This window comes from Dasypus novemcinctus, chromosome 20, assembly GCF_030445035.2.
Source record: "Dasypus novemcinctus isolate mDasNov1 chromosome 20, mDasNov1.1.hap2, whole genome shotgun sequence".
Lineage (NCBI taxonomy): Eukaryota > Metazoa > Chordata > Mammalia > Cingulata > Dasypodidae > Dasypus > Dasypus novemcinctus.
The window spans coordinates 43,165,339-43,186,947 of record NC_080692.1 but is presented as its reverse complement, the minus strand read 5'-3'; the positions used below and the strand labels follow the sequence as shown (position 1 = coordinate 43,186,947).

General features: G+C 39.9%; 1 protein-coding gene across 1 annotated transcript; it reads left to right on the top strand.

The window, feature by feature from the left end:
- The first annotated feature begins 218 nt into the window (after positions 1-218).
- On the top strand, positions 219-20,904 carry LDHB (lactate dehydrogenase B). The gene is made up of 8 exons (XM_004448661.5): positions 219-349; positions 3,450-3,584; positions 7,940-8,057; positions 10,303-10,476; positions 12,648-12,821; positions 17,004-17,121; positions 18,962-19,085; positions 20,535-20,904. Exons 2-8 carry the CDS (start codon positions 3,456-3,458, stop codon positions 20,700-20,702), a joined length of 1,005 nt encoding a protein of 334 aa, XP_004448718.1. The 5' UTR covers positions 219-349; positions 3,450-3,455; the 3' UTR covers positions 20,703-20,904.
- Positions 20,905-21,609: the final 705 nt, after the last annotated feature.

Sequence of the window (21,609 nt, the reverse complement as noted above, 5' to 3'; positions counted from 1 at the left end):
GAACCGAGATGCAAAATAAAAATGTATTTCTCTTCGGATTAAATCTACCCCAACCCGAGGGTTCGGGTCGGAAGCGCTGGGGCCTCCGGGCTGAGGACCCCGGGGGCCGGGAGCCGCCGCCTCGCGCGCGCAAAGGTGACCCCGGTGGGGGGCGGGGAGGCGCGGGCACACTGGGGCCCTTGTCCTTGAAGAGGATTGCTCGAGCCGAGGGGCGGGGTGGGCGGGGCGCGGGTTTCCAATCACAATAGAGGAGCCCGCGAGCCGCCGAGCTCCCTCCCGCGCCGCGGAGACGCACGGCCCACTTGGTCTCGGCCGGATCGGAGCGCCCTCGAGAGCCCTCGCCCTCCCGGTAGGTTCCAGCTCAGCCCCCGAATCCGGGCGCACGCGTGGCCAGGGGAAGGCCCCAGAAGGACGTTTGTCCTCCGCATCCGTCCCCCGTGCCCGGCCCTGAGCATCCGGACTTGGGCCCGGGCCCGCGTGTCGGCGCGGCGGGCGCAGGCCCCGGGCCGGGTGGCGGCGGAGCGGGGGGCGCCCTGCGGGTCGGCGCGTGCCCGTCCGCCCCGCCGCGGGGCTCAACCCCGGGCCGGGCTGCCGTCCGGGGGCGCGGGGGGGGGGGGAGGCCGGGCCTGTTGAATCCGCGGTTAAAAGCGGCCCCGCGGGTGCTGGGTCGGTGCGCGGCGGCCCCCGTCGGCGCAGGAGCCCGCAGGCGGGGGCCCGGGACACGCCCGAGGGGCCGGGACTGCGGGCAGCGAGCTGGCGGGCCTTGGACCTGGCCTTGGCAGCGACTTCAAGGTCGCGGCGGGGCGGCCCCGGCGCCTGCGGGGATGCGGGTGAATGCGTCGGGGATGCTCAGGTTTCGCCCGGCGCGCCGGCCTCCACCCCGCAGCCCTGCGCGCCCTGCGCGCTCCTCTCGAGCCGCGTTTTTCCCTGATGCCGCGGGTGCCGTGTGTACTGGGCCAGCTCTGGGTGCTCACGGTAAGGAAGGCCTGGACTTCCCCCTAGCGACCTTCTCGGCGGAGCTCGATCGAGGCTGCTGCCTCCCTCGTGACCCGCCGGCCCGGGGAGGAAGAGGTGGCCGCGGAGATCAGCCCGCGCGGCCCCCGGGGGTGGGCGGAAGAGCTGGCTCTTGCCGGGAGAGGAAATGAGGCAAGGTCACGGCTGAGAGGCCGCAAAGAGGAGCTCCACTGCTGAGTTTCCTTTCTAATCGTTTATAACCACAGGTCAGTGTGTGAGTGTGAGTGAGAGAGAGAGAGAGAGAGAGAGAGAGAGAGAGAGAGAGAGAGAGAGAGAGAGAGAGAGAGAGAAGGGCTGGTCGCCGGAGGCTATTTCTCCTCGGCTTCGTTGTTATTTGGCTTCACTTCTAACACCCGGATCTTGGCACAGCCTGCAAAATACTTCCGCCTAAATTCTTTAACTCCTACTTTTAAGGAAACATCAAAGAAGCACTTTTCTCCAGAAAGATCTGAGGGCAAAAATTAGTACTGGCGAGAGCCTCTACAAATGTAGTTTCTGAAATTACCAAAAATGAACTTAATTTTTAGCGTCTGCCTGAATAACTTATCCCTATTTGTATAACATCTATTACTTGATTTTTGTTTTCTGCTGCTTGCTGGATTCCCTTGTACCTAGAGTATGGGAAATAAACCAACCAGCAAAAATACACTTACGTGGAAAGAAACTGCCTTTGAATCCCTGCTCAAGAACAGGCGCAGCATTTTTTTTGCTCTGATTCTGCTCAAAATGTAGGACACAGGGATTTCACTGTAAAGTCATGTATTTGAAGGCAGTTGCGCAACATGGCATAGTTTCTGAGCATTCAGGAGACACCATCGAATGGTTTTCTGCGAGCATTCAGGAGACACCATCGCATAGTTTCTGCGAGCATTCAGGAGAAGGCTGCAAGTTGCTCTGTAAAGCAGAATGAGGCAGCACTCTTCTTTCAACTTGTCTTTATAGATGGGCGTTATTCCCCCACAACCCCCAAAAATAGCCATTGAACAAAAAAATAAAAAATTGAGCACTTTATGCAATTTGAAACTTTACCATTATTTCACAAATACAGTTGCTGAATTTAGTGTTGTTAGAAGCAAAAAACAAGACCGTATCAGGGTCACTTTGAAAGACCATGACGCATGTACTGTGATCTCAGGTGTGACAATCAGGTGGATTATAATTGTAAGTGGTTATTAATTATGGAGAAAAGACTTGTGATCTGTACTGTTGCTGTTTACGAAGGCAGAGCAGTATATTTTGTGTACTAGATTGACATGGAATTAATGTTTCAGTAAGATTTGCCATTTATTTCAGTTATCCAGAAAACTCCCCTGATTATCTATGTCACCTATAAAGTGATGTTACTGTATGTTACTATATGGAATGCTTTCCAACAAGTTTCTTCTTTTTAAATTTGATTTATTTTTATTTTTTGGCTTTAATTTTTAAAATATTTTACGAAGAATGTCATTCATAAATGAACATACTTCAACAATAAGTGAACTTACAAAATAAACATGCATCATACCATACAGGCATTCCATACATCACCCACCACCAACTCCTTGCATTGGTGTGAAACATTTGTTATAAACTATGCAAGAACATCATCAAAATATCACACTAATTGTAGACCATATCTTACATTAGGTGTATTTTTTCCCCAACCCACCCTATTATTTTTTTTTTATATAGTTTTATTACAGAGGTGAAATTTTTGGCTTTAATTTTGATGGTTGGAATGAAACTGATTAAAAAGCTGGCATTCTCATAATATAACCCTATCAAGGGAAGGTATTTGCCCACCATCCAACAAGCTTCTGAGATACACTTTAAGGAATTCAGAATAATATCTTAACAGATTTTACATACGCTTTATTATCACTATGATATTGTCATAGAGTATTTATTAATCTCAGACGGTACGTCCAGTGCACTCTGACACATTTTAAGTGAGACTTTAAAGTAGCAGAACCAGTTCCTGTATTCCAAGAGTGACAGTAGTCATGGAAATTATATCCGCAACTGCTCACCACAGTTATTTTAGACCAACTTAAATACAGGTTAATGTTGGGTGCCAACTTAGTTCACATGGGAACCTATAAATTTCTCAATGAGGGGAAAACGTCTGCTAACTCAAATGTAAATATTCGTGTCTTTTAGCCAGTAAATGAACAGCCACAAGATAAAATTGTTACAACTTACTATATACTAACATGAATTTGAAGGTAGAAAGGGAAAAAAATATTCTTAGGGTTTTGCCATAGTGTTCGTCTTAAGTCCATTAAATGGATGACATGATTCTTTAAAAATATTTTGTGTTGCAGGATATCATTAGGCACATCCATTGTAAACTGTCCTTTAGGTCACAAATTGCAACAATAACATTTTAAGGATCATTCCCAGTGAGATGTGTAGCTATATGTATAATATTTTGATTCTTTACTTTCTTGCAGTGCACAATGGCCACTCTTAAGGAAAAGCTGATTGCACCAGTTGCAGAAGAAGGGGCCGGAGTCCCGAACAATAAGATCACTATAGTGGGTGTTGGACAAGTTGGTATGGCATGTGCCATCAGCATTCTTGGAAAGGTACATTTCAAGAACCTTACATGATAGATAATTCCAGCATGTGTGGACAATCTCTTAAGGCACTTCACGGTTTTATTAGACTAGTAAAAGGTGATTTTTCTCCTGAACAATTTGAAATAACTTGCAAGCATTGTGACACTACATCTTTAAATACTTGAGCATGTATCTCCTAAGAGAATAGAATCTTCCTGTATAACCACAGTAGACTTACTACGCCCACAGAACTTAGCATTGATATAATACTATTATCTAATACAGTCTTCTCTGTGCTTGAAATCCTCCAGTTGTCCCAACAATGCCCTTTATAGCTGTTTTCATGCCAATCTAAGTGCGTATATATGTTTCTAGTCTTCTGGTCTGGAACTGTTACTCACTCCTGTCACTGACATTTTTGAAGAGTCAGGTCAGTTTTCTAAAATGTCTCTCAGTTTAGTTTGTCCGATGTTTTCTCATAGTTAGGTTCAGGTTAACTTTGGGGGGCGGGATTACAGCCAGGTGATGTCATGTCCTTGTGATGCACCGCGTGGGAGGCACATGACGTTCCACATGCCCGTTTACTGATGGTGCCACATTTAATCTCATTAAAGTGGCGACTGCAAGATTGAAAGCTTTCACAAATACCCTTCGCCTAGGTTTACCATTCTTAATGCTTTTTCATATTCTCTTTGTCATCTCTCTCTCTCTCTCTATAGATATTTACAGAATCATTGCGTGCTTGCCGTCTTCAAAGTGTTTTAATAAAATGCTTCATTTTAGACAACAGCCTCCAGAGGGAACGAGAGGCGGAGTTTGTGACTCTCTGTTGTCCACCCAGGACTTTGCATTAAAAGCCATTTGGTAATAGGTTAAACTAGGTTTCAATTGTGATCTTCTTGGCTTCTGTCTGACATTGCTCCTTAACAAGATTACCGCCTTGTGATTAATCTAAACCTTGCTCTTTCAGACAATCTAAAATATATTTACAGCTTTAAGTGAAGTATACATGTAATAAATTCATAGGCTATAAAATATGTGAAAAGAGCAGGAGATGTATTTAAGCCAAACAGTAGTGTCAGTACTTAGCCACATACTTTGTTTGTGCTGCAACCCTTGGAGACTCTTCATCAGGGCAGAGGCAGCTAAATTCAGTGCTACAATTATCTTTTTAAGCGTTGGGTCCCTTCTTTCCTTGCCAGCTAAGTATGCATTTCTCAGGCCATTCTCTCAACCCACCGAAATAGAGACAGGATCTGTGACCCTGTGACATCCTTTCCACTTAAGCCCTAAGTTCTTTCACTGTTGACTTCAGCATCACACATGTGCTGTTACTAAAATTAGAATGAGGTTCCTGGTGCTCAGGACCTTGGCATACTGTTTGGGCTATTATTATGTGGGTTTTGTTTTAATATTTATTTTTTATTTTTTAAAGAAGCTTTAGCTTACATAAATGTTACATAAAAAATAGAGGGGATTCCCATATATCCCACCCCTCCCCCTCCCACACTTCCCCATTAATAACAACTTTCATATGTGTGGTACAGTTGCTACAATTGATGAGCACATGCTGAAGCATTGCCACTACCCGTGGAATACAGTTTACATTATAGTTTATATTCACCCCACACAATTTTATAGGTTTTGACAAAATGTATACTGGTTTGCCTCATTTTAACAATATCATGCAGGATAGTTCCAGTGTCCCCAAAATGTCCCTGTGTTACACCTATTCTTTCCTCTCCCTCCCCTCAAAACCTCTGGTAACCACTGCCTTCATATAAATGATAAAAGCTCTTCCATTACTAGAATAATAATATGTCTGTAATAGAATAAGCCTAAAAGTCCATTGTTCACTCCCCAATCTTGAGGATTTGGCTGTGGGCACAACCGCTCTGCTTCAGGTTGAGAGGGCACTTAGCGTCCATAGGACAGGTGGGTGGGACTGTCTTGTTTGCAGATACTCTGTTTTTACTGTTTTTAGGAGTGGGCGTTGTCCATCATCATCTCCTTGTTAGTTGTCCTGGGTGAGTCCAGTGAACTGGAGAGTAGGTGTTGCAACTCTGCTGAGAGTTGGGGCTCAACTGGCACATGAGCAGATGGAAGATTTAAGTCTCAGGGACATATATTTAACAAGTATAGTGCTAATTATAGGTTCAAATAGAAGGGACAGAAGAACCATGTGTGGGGAATTTATAAATGAGTCTAACTCAGTTACACTATGTTTTTTTAAAAAAACCACAAATGAGGATTTTGTGTGATCTTGTCAAAGGCTGCAAAGGAATAGAGCTGTTTGAAAGGCCTCAAACCTGTAAATCTCATGCCAGCATTTGATGTAAAGGAAATGAGAAACTTTAAATAATCCCCAATTCACAGAATGGGCATTTTATACGTTTGCTTAGAACTAAGAACACCTTTGGCAGCAGGGAAGCTTCAGCCTCAGAAGCCCTGGCAGGAAGCCTCCTTGGGCACTTCCTGTGGGGTGCCAGCTGCCGGGCCCCTGGGGTCGGGCACCGGCTCTTTGAGCATCCGGCGGGAGTGGGACCTGCCCAAGCACTTGGGAGGGGTTCAGGTTTTCTCTCTGACTGTCTCACCTCCCACTATGATTTGTTCCCCTTTGCTGGCCAGTATCTTCCTCTTGCCCCAAGTTCTAGCCTAGGCTATTCCATCTTATCCTTCAAAGTGAACCCATAATCTACATTCTTCCCTAATCTTGTGTAGTTGATTATAACACTACCTTTGGAAGAAGTATGTAAGTTTTTAAGGGTACACTAACATTGGTATACTACCATACGGTGATTATTTTACTAGCAGCCCCCCGACATAAAGGGAGGTATTTTACCGATGTTTCAGAAGGAGAGAGACCGCTTTATCAAGAGCTGGTAAGACAGGGGCTTCTACAGAGTAACTGACTTGCAGGCTGAAAAGTTTGAAAATTTAGATTAACTGTCATATACATACATTTTTACAGGAAGGAAAGATCAAGGAATTGAATGAACACACATGTTGACTGAGGGACAATCCAGGGTGTGGGGCTTTTTATCTCCCACTATTCATGCGTAGACTAAGAGTACATGGAAAATTAGATGCTAATTAAGATTAAATAGTATTTGGATATGGTTTTATTTTGGGGCAGGGGGTGACAGTTGGAATAGAAAACGAGAACTCCGAGGTAACGCTCATCTCGATTGATCATGTATGGAAAATCTGTTAGTCCTAGACCCCTCTTTCCGTAAGGTTCTTTTACCTCTCCCCACTGAGACATTTTAAAAAATTTTTAAAATTTTATTTTTGAAGAAGTTTTAGATTACAGAAAAGTTACATCAAAAATTTAGGGGATTCCCATATACCCCCGACTCCCTCACATTTTCCCCTATTATATATCATCTTACATTCATGTGTATATATTTGCTACACTTGGTAAATACATTGAAGCATTGCTACTGACCTCAGACTATAGCTTACACCATGATTTACACTTTGTACCAAGTCAAGACATTTTAGTTGATCTAGAGCCAACCTGAAGATTCCCAGCTTCGGCAGAACTCTAGTTCTTACGCTAATGTGAACTCATATTCTTGGTTCTTCAAGATGCTCTCAGATACTCATATTGGGAGTGGCTGTAGAGATGCATACACTTCCCAGGGTTCTTTCTGTATCAGAGTCTCTTCACTATGAACCCTTTACAGTGAACCATGGTGTTACTGTTGATCCAAATAGGTTTCATAAATAGCTCACAGTTTAGGGATGCAGATGTGGCTCAGGCATTTGGGCGCCTGCCTACCATATGGGAGGACCCAGGTTCAATTCTCGGTGCCTCCTAGAGAAGATGAGCAAGACAGCGAGCTGACCCAAAGGGGCGATAGGCTAGCATGGTAAGCTGATGCAACAAGATAACACAAGGAGACACAAAGAAGAAACACAATGAGAGACACAACAAAGCATGGAGCAGAGAAGACTCAAGCAATTGAGTGCCTCTTTCCCACATGGGAGGTCCCAGGTTCAGTTCCCAGTGCCTCCTAAGGAGAAAGTGAGCAGATGCAGAGAGCACACAGCAAACGGACAGTGAGAACAGACAGCGAGCACAAATGCGTGGGCAGGCTGGGGGGAGAAATAAATAAAATATTTTTTAAAAAAAATTTAATTCTAGCTGAGTATTAAAAAATGAAATTCTGAAAGAGTGGTGCCTTGAGTATTAATAGCTTATAATTCAAGACTTTTTATCATGAAACTGTTGAAGGGGCAGCCCTGACTCCATGTTAAAATTCTCAGAATTTTTATACATTCGATGCTTCGCTATTAGAAAGTTCCCTTTGGGACGGATTGAGAGCTGAGGCATCTTTGAGTTGAGGGTACTAACACCTGTCTTTGTGCTTATATAGTCTCTGACTGATGAACTTGCCCTTGTGGATGTTTTGGAAGATAAACTCAAAGGAGAAATGATGGATCTGCAGCATGGAAGCTTATTTCTTCAGACTCCTAAAATTGTGGCAGATAAAGGTACAGTAGTATTTTCCAGGACGAAAATACATTTGGAATACATTTTAGATCCTAAACACTTAACTTTTTAACTAGGGGATTGTTGGTACAGCCATTTCAATAACCGTTAACACTAAAATGTTCATGATCTGGTTTAGTAATTTCCTTAACAACTGCAAAAGTTTCATCTAGTTATAAAATAATTTTCCCTTTTTCTCATTTTATAAAAAGATATTCTTCACGTTGTATTCTATTCTATTACTTTTACATTAACTTGTTAAGGGACAGCTATTAAAAAATGAGTTTGTTAGCCATAAGTGATCATTGATGTAAGTCACTAAATGGCAAAAATAAATTGCGATTTATACTGTTGTACTGTCTTTTACCCACGAGCCAATTTTTTTTCCATTAATTTCTAGACCTGCTTTCCTCCAATTCTGCTAAAAATGTGCAGGTAGCATAATCATGTATGTCAGGTTTCATAGCAGTTACCTTTATTTCTAAAACGTGTTTTCTAAAATGAAAGTTCGAATGTCTGTCTTTCTCTAATAGATGTCTTGCTTTTTTATATACCTTCGTCTGTGCTCTGTTGAGTCTCCCAGGCCTGTATAGGTCTTCACAATTTGGACACAGCCTTCACACCCACTTGACACAGCCTTCACACCCACTTATTTCAGCGTCCTCCTCTCTCGTCTCCACCTGATGAATCTAGCGCTGGCAGGTTCTCCTCCTCTAGGTCCAGTTCCTCCTCAAGGACAAATTCAGATCTCATCTCTGTAACCCGCTCACCCGGAGGATTCCATGGCATTAGTTACAATACATTTTAGCATATTGTGTCATACCTACTTGTTCACCTGTGTCTGAGAATGGGAATGTTTCAGATCCCCCAAAATAGTTGAGTACGAAGTAATTTGAGTTCTCTGAAGAAACTAAATCTCTTCGTGTTCTAACTACCTCTATGCAGTGCTACCGCCACCCCAGTGTAGAAATGGGGGCCTCCAAAATAAATTGTGACAGCACTACTACTAAAAGGAACTGTGATTTATTGAATTGTCAACATTGCAGGTACTGTGTAAAGTGTTTTTTGGTTTTACCTCATCTCCACACCAACCCTAGATGGTATACTTACTCCATTTTAGGAAGAGAACCCTGACAAAGTATTACTAGTAGTCAATTTCTGTAAATTTACAATTGCTCTAATAAATTTAAATCAAAATTTTTTTAAAATCTCAGCCATTACCCCCTTTTTTTCATTTTTAAACATTTTTAATAAATTTTATTGATAAATATTCATAAAGCATATGATTCATCCAAAGTGTATAATCATTGGTATTTGGTAGAATCATAGAGATTTTTTGTTGTTGTTGTTTGTTTTTTTGTGTGTGAGGTACTAGGGCCGGGGATTGATCCCGGGACCCCATTTGTAGGAAACTGGCACTCAACCACTGAGCCACATCACAGCCAGCCTGAGTTGGATTTTTCGGGTTTTTTTGGCTTGTTGTTCATTCCTTTGTTTTTAAGAGGCACCAGGAACTAAATCTGGGACCTCCCATGTGGGAAGCAGGTACTCAACCGTTTGAGCCACATCCGCTCCCCATTCACATAGTTTTAATTCTGTGAATCTACCATAACTATTAAGTCAAGTGGGTCACATCTATGTATTCATCATAATGTGTATATTTTGAAAAGGACATACTTCCTTGAAGGAAAATAAAATCTCTAGAGAAACTCATACCGCTCAACTGAATAAGCATCCTTAGAATATTTTGAGTATTAGAAATCTAAAGTTTTAGTTTCTAACCAAGAACAAAGACTTTAGTGCCTGCCTTCCCCTTCACAGATTTAATCAACATTTCAAGCCTAAAAGTAACCTCAAATCGCTTTATTTGTTGGACGGCTGCCTGCTGGACTGGAGGTCACGCCCTCTGGGCTCGTTTTCCTCTTAACAATTCATTGTCCTCTAAAGTCAATAGCAACCTGTATTTGTTAGTCCTAAACGGAACTGGAGGCCTTTGTGTCTTCCATCCTTTCTCTGAGCCAGTTTTGTGGTTGGATTGTTTCTGCGAAGCTCAAGGAGGAAAAGAAGCAGCCACTGGAGCAATGAACTTCAAAACCTGCTGGCACAGCAGACGCAACTCGCTCACGAGTTCCTGAAGCTCCTGTGTCCTGTGCTTTCAGGAAGACCAGCGTTTTAAAGTCCCATTTTTAAAAAATAAAATAATAAAAATAAAATCAGTGAAGTCCCGCTCTCCCTCTTGTCGCCTAGACTACTCTGTGACTGCCAACTCCAAGGTGGTGGTGGTGACTGCAGGAGTGCGGCAGCAGGAGGGCGAGAGCCGCCTCAACCTCGTCCAGAGGAACGTTAACGTCTTCAAGTTCATCATCCCGCAGATCATCAAGTACAGTCCCGACTGCATCATCATTGTGGTGTCCAACCCAGGTATGATTATCCCCTGGAGCGCAGCGCTTTTAAGTAAGATGTTTTGGGGTGGTTTTGTTTGTTCATTTGGGGAATTTTAAAAATCTGTTCTATTATTCAACTAAGTGAAGCAATTCACACGTCTTTTGTGATAAGTCTTGAAAAGAGTAGTGTTGGGGGAAGCGGGCTTGGCCCAGTGGTTAGGGCGTCCGTCTACCACATGGGAGATCCGCAGTTCAAACCCCGGGCCTCCTTGACCCGTGTGCAGCTGGCCCATGCACAGCGCTGATGCACGCAAGGAGTGCCGTGCCACGCGGGGGTGTCCCCCACCCCCAGGTAGGGGAGCCCCACGGGCGAGGAGTGTCCCCCATAAGGAGAGCCGCCCAGCGTAAAAGAGTGCAGCCTGCCCAGGAATGGCGCTGCAGACAGACAGAGTTGACACAAGATGACGGAACAACAGAGACAAAATTCCCATGCCGCTGACAATAACAGAAGCGGACAAGAACATGCAGCAATTGGCCCAGAGAACAGACAACTGGGGGCAGGGGGGGGAGAAATAAATAAAATAAATCTTAAAAAAAAAAAAGAGTAGTGTTTGCATAACAAATGTCATTGCCCTGGGCCAAGCATTCAAAGGCAGCAGAACTTTATATAAAGCAATTTCCTCTGTTTCGTTATGGGTTTGTTACAATGCCTAAAGGCTTTGTAAAGATTATTCTGAGATACATAATGAAATATCTGAATGTAGCTTCAGTTCATAAGAAACATTTTGGCAGGTTTGACCTGTTTTCTGGAAGTTGCATTCTAATTTCCTTGTTTCCAAAACCTGTCATAATTGAATCAGATTGATTTTGAAAGGCAGAGTTTAAGAAACTATTCAAGCAGTCTGTTTTAAAGATAGAAGCATGCTAAAGCCAAATATTTTAACTGCTTTTCTTGCTAAATCAACATTTGTGGAATAACACTAAAATATGGTGTGAAAGAATTCTACTACTTAAACCTAAGTAGTTTAAATTCACTATTCCACATTTCATTTGTTCATAGTATGCCACAAAACTTACTGCTTATTGTTGAGCATAATAGATAGATGGATAAAATGATAAAACTGGTGGTCTCTGATACTTCACAGAGAGAAGATTGTAAGACAGGGGAATCCTTATGAGTTTACTGAATATTGGGAGAGTTGAGAGCCAACAAGGACAGCTTATTTCAGTGTTATTCTCTGCAAACCTGATTGGGGTTTACTGAATAGCTAAGTCTTATATATAGAACTCCTAAAAATATATGTGGCAGATAGCTATAGACAAGAATGACAAATGGCTGGCACATATTCAGTTATTCCATTCTGTGCCTAAGGCACGCTGATTATACAACTTTTCAGGTATAGCTTCAAAGTCTCTTGCTCTAGTGAGTCCCGTTAAATCAAAATTGGCAAGGCAGAGTTTATATAATATCCAGTCCAAAATGCCCTCCAAATATCTTGTAGAATCTGTGTGAGTGTGGAGGTGGAAAGTGTGAGATTGACTTCCAGTTCTTGGCCGCCTTCAGGCATACGTGTTTGCACTTTTTATAACTTAGCTTTAAAGTGCTGTGATCCCATATGGACCAGCCAAAGTTTTACCTCATGAAGTCTTGAGGATGTGCCACGTCAGAGCAAAGGTTCTGTCGTGGAGACCTTTTCATTAAATAGTAGGCATGTAATGTTTTGTATTATAACAACTTATTGCATAGTACGGCAGGCCCAAGGAGAGTAAAAGCGCTTCTTTTGGTAATTGGGTAACCAAATTTGGTTTATGATGGCAGTTATTACAATCATAGAATATTAAAATTAGAATAAACTTAAGTGATGATCTGATTCAACCCTTCTTCCATTCTTTCAGTTTAAAATATGTCCATTTCTAAGGTTCTTATGTATTTTTTTCTTAGGTATTTCTGAGGCAAGAAATTACGTAAATATAAAAACATAATATTGTACTTTCCATATTTTGCAGTTTCCTTCTAAAGAAGACTTAAATTTTCTTCTTTTCTCTCCCATCATCTCAAACTATGAAAGGTTAAAGTATTTATGTCTTTCTGGCCACATCTCATTTGGGAAAGTCAAATGGAGGAAGAAAGGAATGCACCGACTAATTGATGAAGTAGTTGAAGTCAGTTTTTAATTTGCTTATATATATATGTTTTTTAATTTTTAGTGGATATTCTAACATATGTTACCTGGAAATTAAGTGGATTACCCAAGCACCGTGTGTTTGGAAGTGGGTGCAATCTGGATTCTGCTAGATTTCGCTATCTTATGGCTGAAAAACTTGGCGTTCATCCCACCAGCTGCCATGGATGGATTTTGGGAGAACATGGCGACTCAAGTGGTAAAATTTTTTTTTTTTTAATTTTAGAAACTACTGTTTACTTCAGAGACGTTTCAGGAATCATGCAATTAATTGTCACTCTCATTTGCTTTATTACACTTGTTCTCACTCTCATATCTGTCTATTGGTTGGTTGATCTATCTGTATTTTTCCCCCAAACCCACCTGAGTGTGAATTGCAGTCATCCCACCCTCTTCTCCATAAGCACATTATAGTTGTCAGAATCAGGAAATGTAGCACAGATATTGTTACCATAAGCTCCGCTGTTTCCAATAGAAGGGCCCACCCTATCTGGTGCTACAAAAGAGAAACATTTCTCTCAGTGAAAAGGTGATTTATTGCAAGTACACAAGCAAGGAAGTGGGGGAATCCTCCCAAAACCAGTTCAAAGTGAAAATGGGAGCTAGGGTTTTTATAGAAAAAAGAAAAACAGAATATGGGTAGGTGAGAAGAAAAACAATAAAAAAACAAGTGACACCAGGGGTCTTGTGAGGAGGGAACATGCAATTTCTCTGTCCTGTGTTGTCCTAAGCACATCAGACTTGCCGTTGATTTCAGTGGCTAATAAACCAGTTTAGATTGTGCAGGTGGAAGCCTTCGCTGCTTCTTTCTCAGCCACCCGCTCAAGGATATCAAGCTCTTTATCTCTGAGAAAAATTACAGAGGTACATCATTCTGTCTGGTTTGCTTTGAGACCGATATGTTAGTCCTGTAAGCAAAACTGAGAAGGTCTGGTTAATATCCTGCAAGGAATTAAGTGCAAAGAGTAAACTTCTACAATTAGATTCATAGAAAACCAGCTCCATTAGTTTTAGAATTTTCAGAGCTGTGTAAGTGAAGAAATTTTATTAAGCACATTTTCCAGCTATCACTACAATATTATCTAATCCCTCCAGAGTTTTTCCAGGTCAGGATTCATTGTTTTATCTAGTTTTTTTTTTAATTTAGTCACTTTTTTTTTTTCAATTTTTAAAGATTTTACTTATTTAATCCTCCCCCCTCATGGTTTGTGCTCACTCTTTGCCCACTGTGTCCCGTTTACTGTGTAGTCTCTGTGTCTGCTCATTTTCTCTTTAGGAGGCACCAAGAACCAAACCTGGGACCTCCCCTCTGGAAGAGGGGCACCCAATCACCTGAGCCACCTCAGCTTCCTGCTTGGTTGTCTCTCTCATTGTCCTTCCTCTTTGTGCCATCTTGTTGCATCAGCTGCACATGGCAGCCTGTTGAGCCAGCTTGCTGTCTTGCTTGTCTTCTCCAGGAGGTACCGGGAACTGATCCCAGGCCCTCCCATGTGGTAGGTGGGAGCTCAATCGTTTGAGCCACATCCACTTCCCTCTTTAGTCTCCTTTAATCTGGAAGTTTCTGTTTGTCTTTCAGGAGCTTGCCATTTTTTAAGGGTTAGGTGAGTTACGTTGTAGAATGTACATCATCAGTCTGGGTTTTTCTGATTGCTTCCTCATGGTTAGGTTTATACGCTGTTGACATGAGCACCATAGATGGGCTGCTGTGTCCTCAGGGTATCCTAATCAAAAGGTCACAAGTCAGCGGGTCTCATTATTGGTGATGTTAACTGTGATTAATGTGTTAGGTTCATTAGTGTGGAGTGACTGTTTTTCCGTTGTAATTCGTAAGTAATTGGTGGGTGGATACTTTGAGACTAGGTAAATAATCTTTTTCCTCTTCACACTTTACTGCTACCTTTAATATCCATTGATGATTCTTGGTTGAATTAGTTACTACTGTAATGGTGCTGGGTTTTTTGAGCACCTCCTTGCTTTCTGGCACTATAGGATGCATCAGGCTCATCTTGTATTTTTCCTCCCCCACCTTAGAATCATCTGTTTCGCCAGTGTGTCCTGTTTCCTTTTAGTGGAAAATAGTATTTAGAAGCAAAGATCTGCGGATAGTCATGCTGGTTGCAATTGTTGTTACTTTGCTTCTAGGCCCTTTCAGGGGACAGAGCTATTATATCCATGGTGTTTATTGAAGGAGGAATGACTCGTGTAACAAAAGCTTTTGAAGAAGCTGTATCCATTATTCTATAATGTAAAATAAATCTTCAAACACAATCTCATTTTTAATAAACTATTAGTCATAAATCTCAATCCCTTTAGTAGTAAGAAATGGTAAATCTCTAAAATGTTTACTTTAGGAATTTAAATGGAAGTAAGGATCAGTTGGGTATAAATTAGTCATTGTAAAAAAAAATTAAAGTTAAATTGCACTATTTTATTATGTAATACTTTGTTTTGAAACAATGAAAAATAGTTTATTCTAAATGTTTATTTTTTTAATTACTCTCTTCATTTAAGTTATTATTTCTGTCCCAATTCCATGTAAAATATTTATAAACAATTCTGATTCTGTTCCACAAATCTAAACATATTTATTGAACTAAAAATATATTGAGTGAGCTCATGGTATATAACTGTAATAACCTACAACATTTTACTGTTATTTATTATTATTAATAATATTTACTAAATAAATTACTGCCCTGCAGTAAGTATGGGAGGCTATTTTCTCCCTTAAAAAAAGTGTAAATTTTCTTTTGAATTTAGTGGCAGTTTGTAATATGATTTGAGTAAAGTTTAACTTGGTGTTATAAAAATTTGCCCTTACAATGATTACATAATTTATTTGTGCTCATCTGTAGAACACTGATTTTTTTTTCTCACACATCGTATCATTTCACCCAAGATTTTTTCCTATCCAAAGCCTTGTCAGAATTTGTAGTCAGGCAGCCCCCAGATTTTAAACCCTGTTCTGCCGTCTTAAAAAGATGTGTTATTTTGACAAATTCTTAACATCTATCTCTAAAGTTTCCTCATCTGTAGAATGAGGACTATTATACTACCTATATCTTATGTGAAGAGTATTTAGTACAAGGCCTGGTGTATGGAAAAAAAAGTTAGCTATTACAATAATTATTAGTTATTAGTAGTACCATTGATGTGGAAGGGATAATACACATTCTCTAATTGAAGACTTGCATTTATGAAGAAAATGTGAGGCCACAGCAGGGGAATTGAGTTGTTGACGGTCCTTCCACTAGTTAGTGGCATAACTACAACTAGAACCATGCCTTCTGACCACTCATTTCTGTATCACCTTTTCCAGGAATCTTTCTTTTTCTATTTCCATATTGATTGGTATAGTCTACATGAAATGAACAGGAACTAAAACAAGTGTCACAAAGACATGACTGTGTAGATTTCATAGTTTTCATTGTGAAAAACATGAAAATACCCTAGTTTTCTCAACAGTTAACCTGAATTGGCAGAAGTTGTGGACCCAACGGGGGCCTTATTTGACCATGAAACAGCTTTGGGCTTCATTAGCTGATTCTAGCCATACTGGCCTTAACCCGAGGCCTTTGCTCATATTTCCTGACTCCAGAATGTTCCCTAAAAGTCCATGTGGAACACATGCTTATTTTTCAAGGCCTAGTCCAAATGCCTGTTTGTTTTTTTGTAGCTTTTTCTGGCACTCTTTTCCTCTAGATTAAGTAGATCCTTATTTATGTTTTATTATATTCTCCATACCTCTGTGATAGCGTGTGTTCCTTTGCATTAGATTTCTTTACTTGTGTTTCTCCCAGTAATTTCTGAGTTTGTCCATGGCACAGAGAATGTCTTTATTCATGTTTGTGTCCCTAGATCTTCAAAATAAACTTTTGGCCAGGCTGGGGGATCCTAAGGGGAGGCAAGAGGTTAGTTTGGGTTCAGGAAAGGCTCGGATTGTCAGCTGGACATGACACCCTTGTGCTGCTGCGCCCCTGGAGGCCTTCTTGGAAGGAACTATTGCTTCCAGTTAAGACCAAAAATATTCACTGTGTATACAAGGCGTATCTTTCAAGAGATAACCTAAACTTGGGCATTAAAGGATCTAGAGATCATTAGACTATATTTGGGCCTTATTCTAGAATTTGTGTTGTTCATTAGAAGAAGAGTGCTTATACCCAGAAAAATAAGCGGGAGGAAAGTTAAAATTTCCTAGAACCAAAAGTTTAGAGTCACCCCAAACTAGAGTCCCTCATGAGTTTCACAATTCCAGGAGAAAGGCAAGGAATTTCATATTCTCTGTAAGTATGACACAGCATTCTGCTTGGCCGTGAAGTTATTGAAAGGTAAAAGGTCAGATACAAAGTGTAAGAAATATCCAAATTGTTGGTTTTTACAGTGGCTGTGTGGAGTGGAGTGAATGTGGCAGGAGTTTCTCTTCAGGAACTGAATCCAGATATGGGAACGGACAATGACAGTGAAAATTGGAAGGAAGTACATAAGATGGTGGTTGAAAGGTCAGTAGAAGGGGGATTGATTTAAGCCAATTAATTTCATCTTTGCATGGATAAAAGTATAAACATTTTTTATGACTGTCTCCTCAGGTAAACATACTCAGGTAAGTATAACAGCCAGTATTTTTTGATACAGACAGAACTCCTGTACAATAACTAGTTAAATTCACTGTAACAGTCCAAATAAAATGTTTATTTTTCTGGAGAAATTCTGTTGTAGAGATAACAGGAATAAAACAGGGAATTAAAAGTGAGAAGGGCCTTCAAATTGCCTCATCAATAAACAAGGTTGACTTATTGAGAAATGTACACAGACACTATTATTTTCATAATTGCCTAAAATAAATGCTTGCTGATTGATGACTGAAAGTGCTTAAGCTGTGCTGCATTTATCTTTCCACACTCAACTAAAGATGTTGCCTTTTTAAAAACTACTTTTTATTAGAGAAGTTGTAGGTTTATGGGAAAATCATGTAGAAAATAGTTTCCATATACCGCCTCCCCCACACAGTTATCCCTATAATTTTCTCTTCGAATTAGCAGGGTAACTTCATTGAAATTAATGAAGTAATATTATTACAATTACACTATGAACTATAGTACATGGTTTACATTAGGGTTCTCTATTGTACAGTCCTATGGTTTTTTAAAGAAACTTTGTGTTCTATAATAGTAACATATATACAACCTAAAATGTCCTGTTAACTGTGTTCAAAAATATGATACAGTAGCATTAGTTAAATTCACAATGTTGTGCTACCATTACCCACCACCCATAACCAAAACTTCCCATGACTCCGAACAGAACTTACGTACTAATTAAGCATTAACTCCCCATTCCCTTACCCCATTCCAGTCCCTGGTAGCCTGACTTTTAGTTTCTGACTTTATGAATTTGCTTATTATAATTATTTCAGTGAGATCATTCAATATTTGTCTTTTTGTGTCCTTATTATGTCTTCCCATGCTATCACATGGATCAGACCTTCATTCCATTTTACAGCTGAATAAATAGTCCATTGTATGTATATGCCACATTTTGTTTATCCATTTACCCATTGATGGACACTTGGGTTGTTTCTATCTACTGGGTATTTTGATCAATATTGCTGTGATCATTGGTTTACAAATATCTGAGTCCCTTCTTTGAATTCTTTTAGTTATATAAAATTGCCATTTTAATGGGTGTGGAGTGCTATCTCATTGTAGTTTGGGTTTGCACTTCCCTAATGACAAATGATGTTGAGCATCTTTTCATATGCTTATTTGCCATTTGTGTATCTCCTTTAGAGAAATGTCTATTCAAGTCCTTCTCACCTGTTTTTGAGGTATATAATTAGTGCTCAGAAAATTGCCTGGCAAGCCATTATCATCGCTTTGTTCTTAAATGGGATGATCATAGTACTTTAAGTGATGATAGTAAGTGGTACCTCAGTAGCAAGGTATGTGTTTTCCCTTCAGTGTATGGTCTTTTTCTTCCTGTTTGTAATATCTTTGGAGATAGACATGTTTATGAGTCAGTATGATTGGTTGGAAAATGTACATTTTACCTTCTTTCTTTATAAATATTTACTTAGAAGATAAGGTCTTTATCAAAATATCTTGCCTACCATGTGTTGTTTACATTACTATGTTTACTACCATATAGTGTTTACATTAACAGGACAAACTTAAGAAGTAGATACTGTTTTCCCCATTTTAGAGATGAACACACTGAGACATAACGTAGTGAAATATGTTGCCCAAGATTACAGAGAAAAAGCAGGAGTCAAACCAAGGCAGTCTGGTTTCATTATCTGTTTAATCTGATTTCAGTGATCTCTTTTGTAATTTTTTGCCTTAGTGCCTATGAAGTCATCAAGCTAAAAGGATATACCAACTGGGCTATTGGATTAAGTGTGGCTGATCTGATTGAATCCCTCTTCAAAAATCTATCCAGGATTCACCCAGTGTCAACAATGGTGAAGGTAAGATTGTTAAAAATAGAGTATGATTCTTAGCATTGTATTTCTTAAGTAGATTAACTGAAGAGTATGAAAGGAAGATGAAGAAAAGAAACATTGGAAAATGAACTTTTTGTGAGCTAAACAATAACTATAGCAGTTATGTTTAAAAATTATATTCCATTATTTTGTAGATTGAATATACTAAAAAGTAGGAGTAAGTAAAATTTATAAAATCCTAATCTGTAATTCTTTCTAATCTAAACTCAGTGTTTCACGTAAACTCTCTCCCTTAGCCAGCAAACTGTCTGGAACAACAAAAGTACAAAATCTACAGAGGCTAAGGCATATAATAAATTTTTGTAATTCTCCCTTATTGAATGTAGTGAATTAGATATTACCTCTGAAATTTATTCATATCCTCAAAATTAAATGGCAATTTGAATAAAATAGTTTAATTTCAAATTGGTATATGAAAGTAGATTGCCTTTGATGTTTTACTTGCTAACTTAGCAAATTTAGTTCCCTTCCAAACCTATGGGACAAAAACAAAATAATTTAGAGGTTAATTATTTTTGAAACACAGTTAAAATTCCTTTAATTTTGAAAGTTTCAATGTAATGTTTTTGTTTAAGACAACTGACTCATTTTCCATTAGTAAATAGCAGAGAGAACAAAAATGGGGGGAATGCCATAGAGTAAAAGAAAATAGGGGAGTGGGTGTAGTTCAGTAGTTGAGTGCCTGCTTTGCAACTAAGTATGGCAAATATTGGAAAATTGCTATGTCTCAGGATATATATATAGGAATTTATTTATTTTGTTTAGGTATGACAATTTTCGCAATAAAAATTTTCAGTTCCAGTAACTTTTGTTTAATTTTATTAAGTATTCTAATAATTTAGCTATGAATCAATTACTTCATGAAAACTGGTAAAGAGTTTGGAAATTGTACGAGTTTTTCAGCAATTTTGAGAGTTGGGGCAAGGTTTTTTTTTTTTTAAATGACTTCCAGCTATTCTTCAGGACTATGTAGGTTGTTTGCCATCTTAGATTCCCAGCATTACTGAGAAACTTTACAAGCGTGGAGAGTAATGAATGATATGTTGATGGGAAATATCTAGCCTTTCCAAAAAGTAGTTTATTGAAATGAGAACCATATTTGAATACACTTTAATTTGAAGACATAATATCACATTTCATTACAGTCTAATGTGTATCAGTAAGTATAACATTCAGTATTTATATTTTCTTATAAATAATCTAGTTTTATCATAGTGCATATTTGCATACTCTGTATAAAATTTAATTCAAAACATAAGTATTGGGAAAACCAGGCCTAGGTGTGATGAAAATTAAAGAATGAGTTTGTGTTTATCCTATTTCCTATTTCCTATTTCTCTGTTTAAACATAGGACCCACTGACTTCCCACCTCTGGTCAAATTCCTTAATCTCAATACCTTTGCTTCTGGCAGGGGATGTATGGCATCGAGAACGAAGTCTTCTTGAGCCTTCCGTGTATCCTGAACGCTCGGGGACTGACCAGTGTTATCAACCAGAAGTTGAAGGATGACGAAGTCGCTCAGCTCAAGAAGAGTGCGGATACCCTCTGGGATATCCAGAAGGACCTAAAAGACCTGTGACATCCGAGTTCTAGGCTGTAGGAATGGAAAATCTACAGTATGATGATCTTTGAGCCTTTAGTTCTCATCCATGTATGTGGATCACAGTTTGCTTTTAATCTTCCTAAATATGTGAATTGGGGCCCACAGAATCAAAGCACATGCTTGGTTTAATGCTTGCAGTATGAGCCCTTGAACAAATAAAAGTAACTCTTGTAGTGTGCTTCTGTTTCTGAGATGACTAATGATTTCTGGAAGGTTTCAGTCAGTCTTGCTTTCAGATAAATCTTCCCACACAAACTGCCCTACATTCCAATAGTTTCTACATTCTTCTAAGCAGCACAAGCCTGCCTTCTTGGTCAGGACGTTTGGCATGATTTTTGTTGACTATGGTTTCTGGGTTTTTTTCCTAATGTTACATTTTGAAATAATTTCAAACAAGTTGCAAAAGTAATAGTGTTCCAATATATTCCCTACCCAGATAGCCAGATTTATATGGTTACGATCTTGGGGTTACAGCTGAAGAAGGAACTGTGGCCAACAGATGACATTACAAGGAAGTCCATTTTCATTCCCTTAAGGGAAAAACTCTAAAATGGAGCTTTCTAAAATTGGAATTAACTTCCCTTAGAAGTGGCATGGAAAATGAAAGTTTAGGCTGAATTATCCAGATCCAAGATAGCAGGAAGCAGTACAATATGGGGAGTAAGAGGGGACTGTGCCTACAATTATGCCCTCATCCTCCTGCCCTTCATTCTGCATCTGCAGCGTTTGGTCAAGTCTAAGCTCAAGTGCCACTTACGCTGGGAAATCACCTGGGCTGCCCTCCTGGATTTTTTTTTTTTTTTAAGATTTATTTATTTCTCTCCCCCACCCCAGTTGTCTATTCTCTGTGTCTATTTGCTGCGTCTTTATCCTCTTCTGTTGC

What these genes read in the sequence shown, in the direction of transcription:
- LDHB (XM_004448661.5), top strand. Translation starts at nt 3,456, where the DNA reads ATGGCCACTCTTAAGGAAAAGCTGATTGCACCAGTTGCAGAAGAAGGG. An exon ending in AGAACATGGCGACTCAAGTG is followed by an intron (nt 12,822 to 17,003) that starts GTAAAATTTTTT and finishes TGGTTTTTACAG; the next exon opens with TGGCTGTGTGGAGTGGAGTG. An exon ending in CAGTGTCAACAATGGTGAAG is followed by an intron (nt 19,086 to 20,534) that starts GTAAGATTGTTA and finishes TGCTTCTGGCAG; the next exon opens with GGGATGTATGGCATCGAGAA.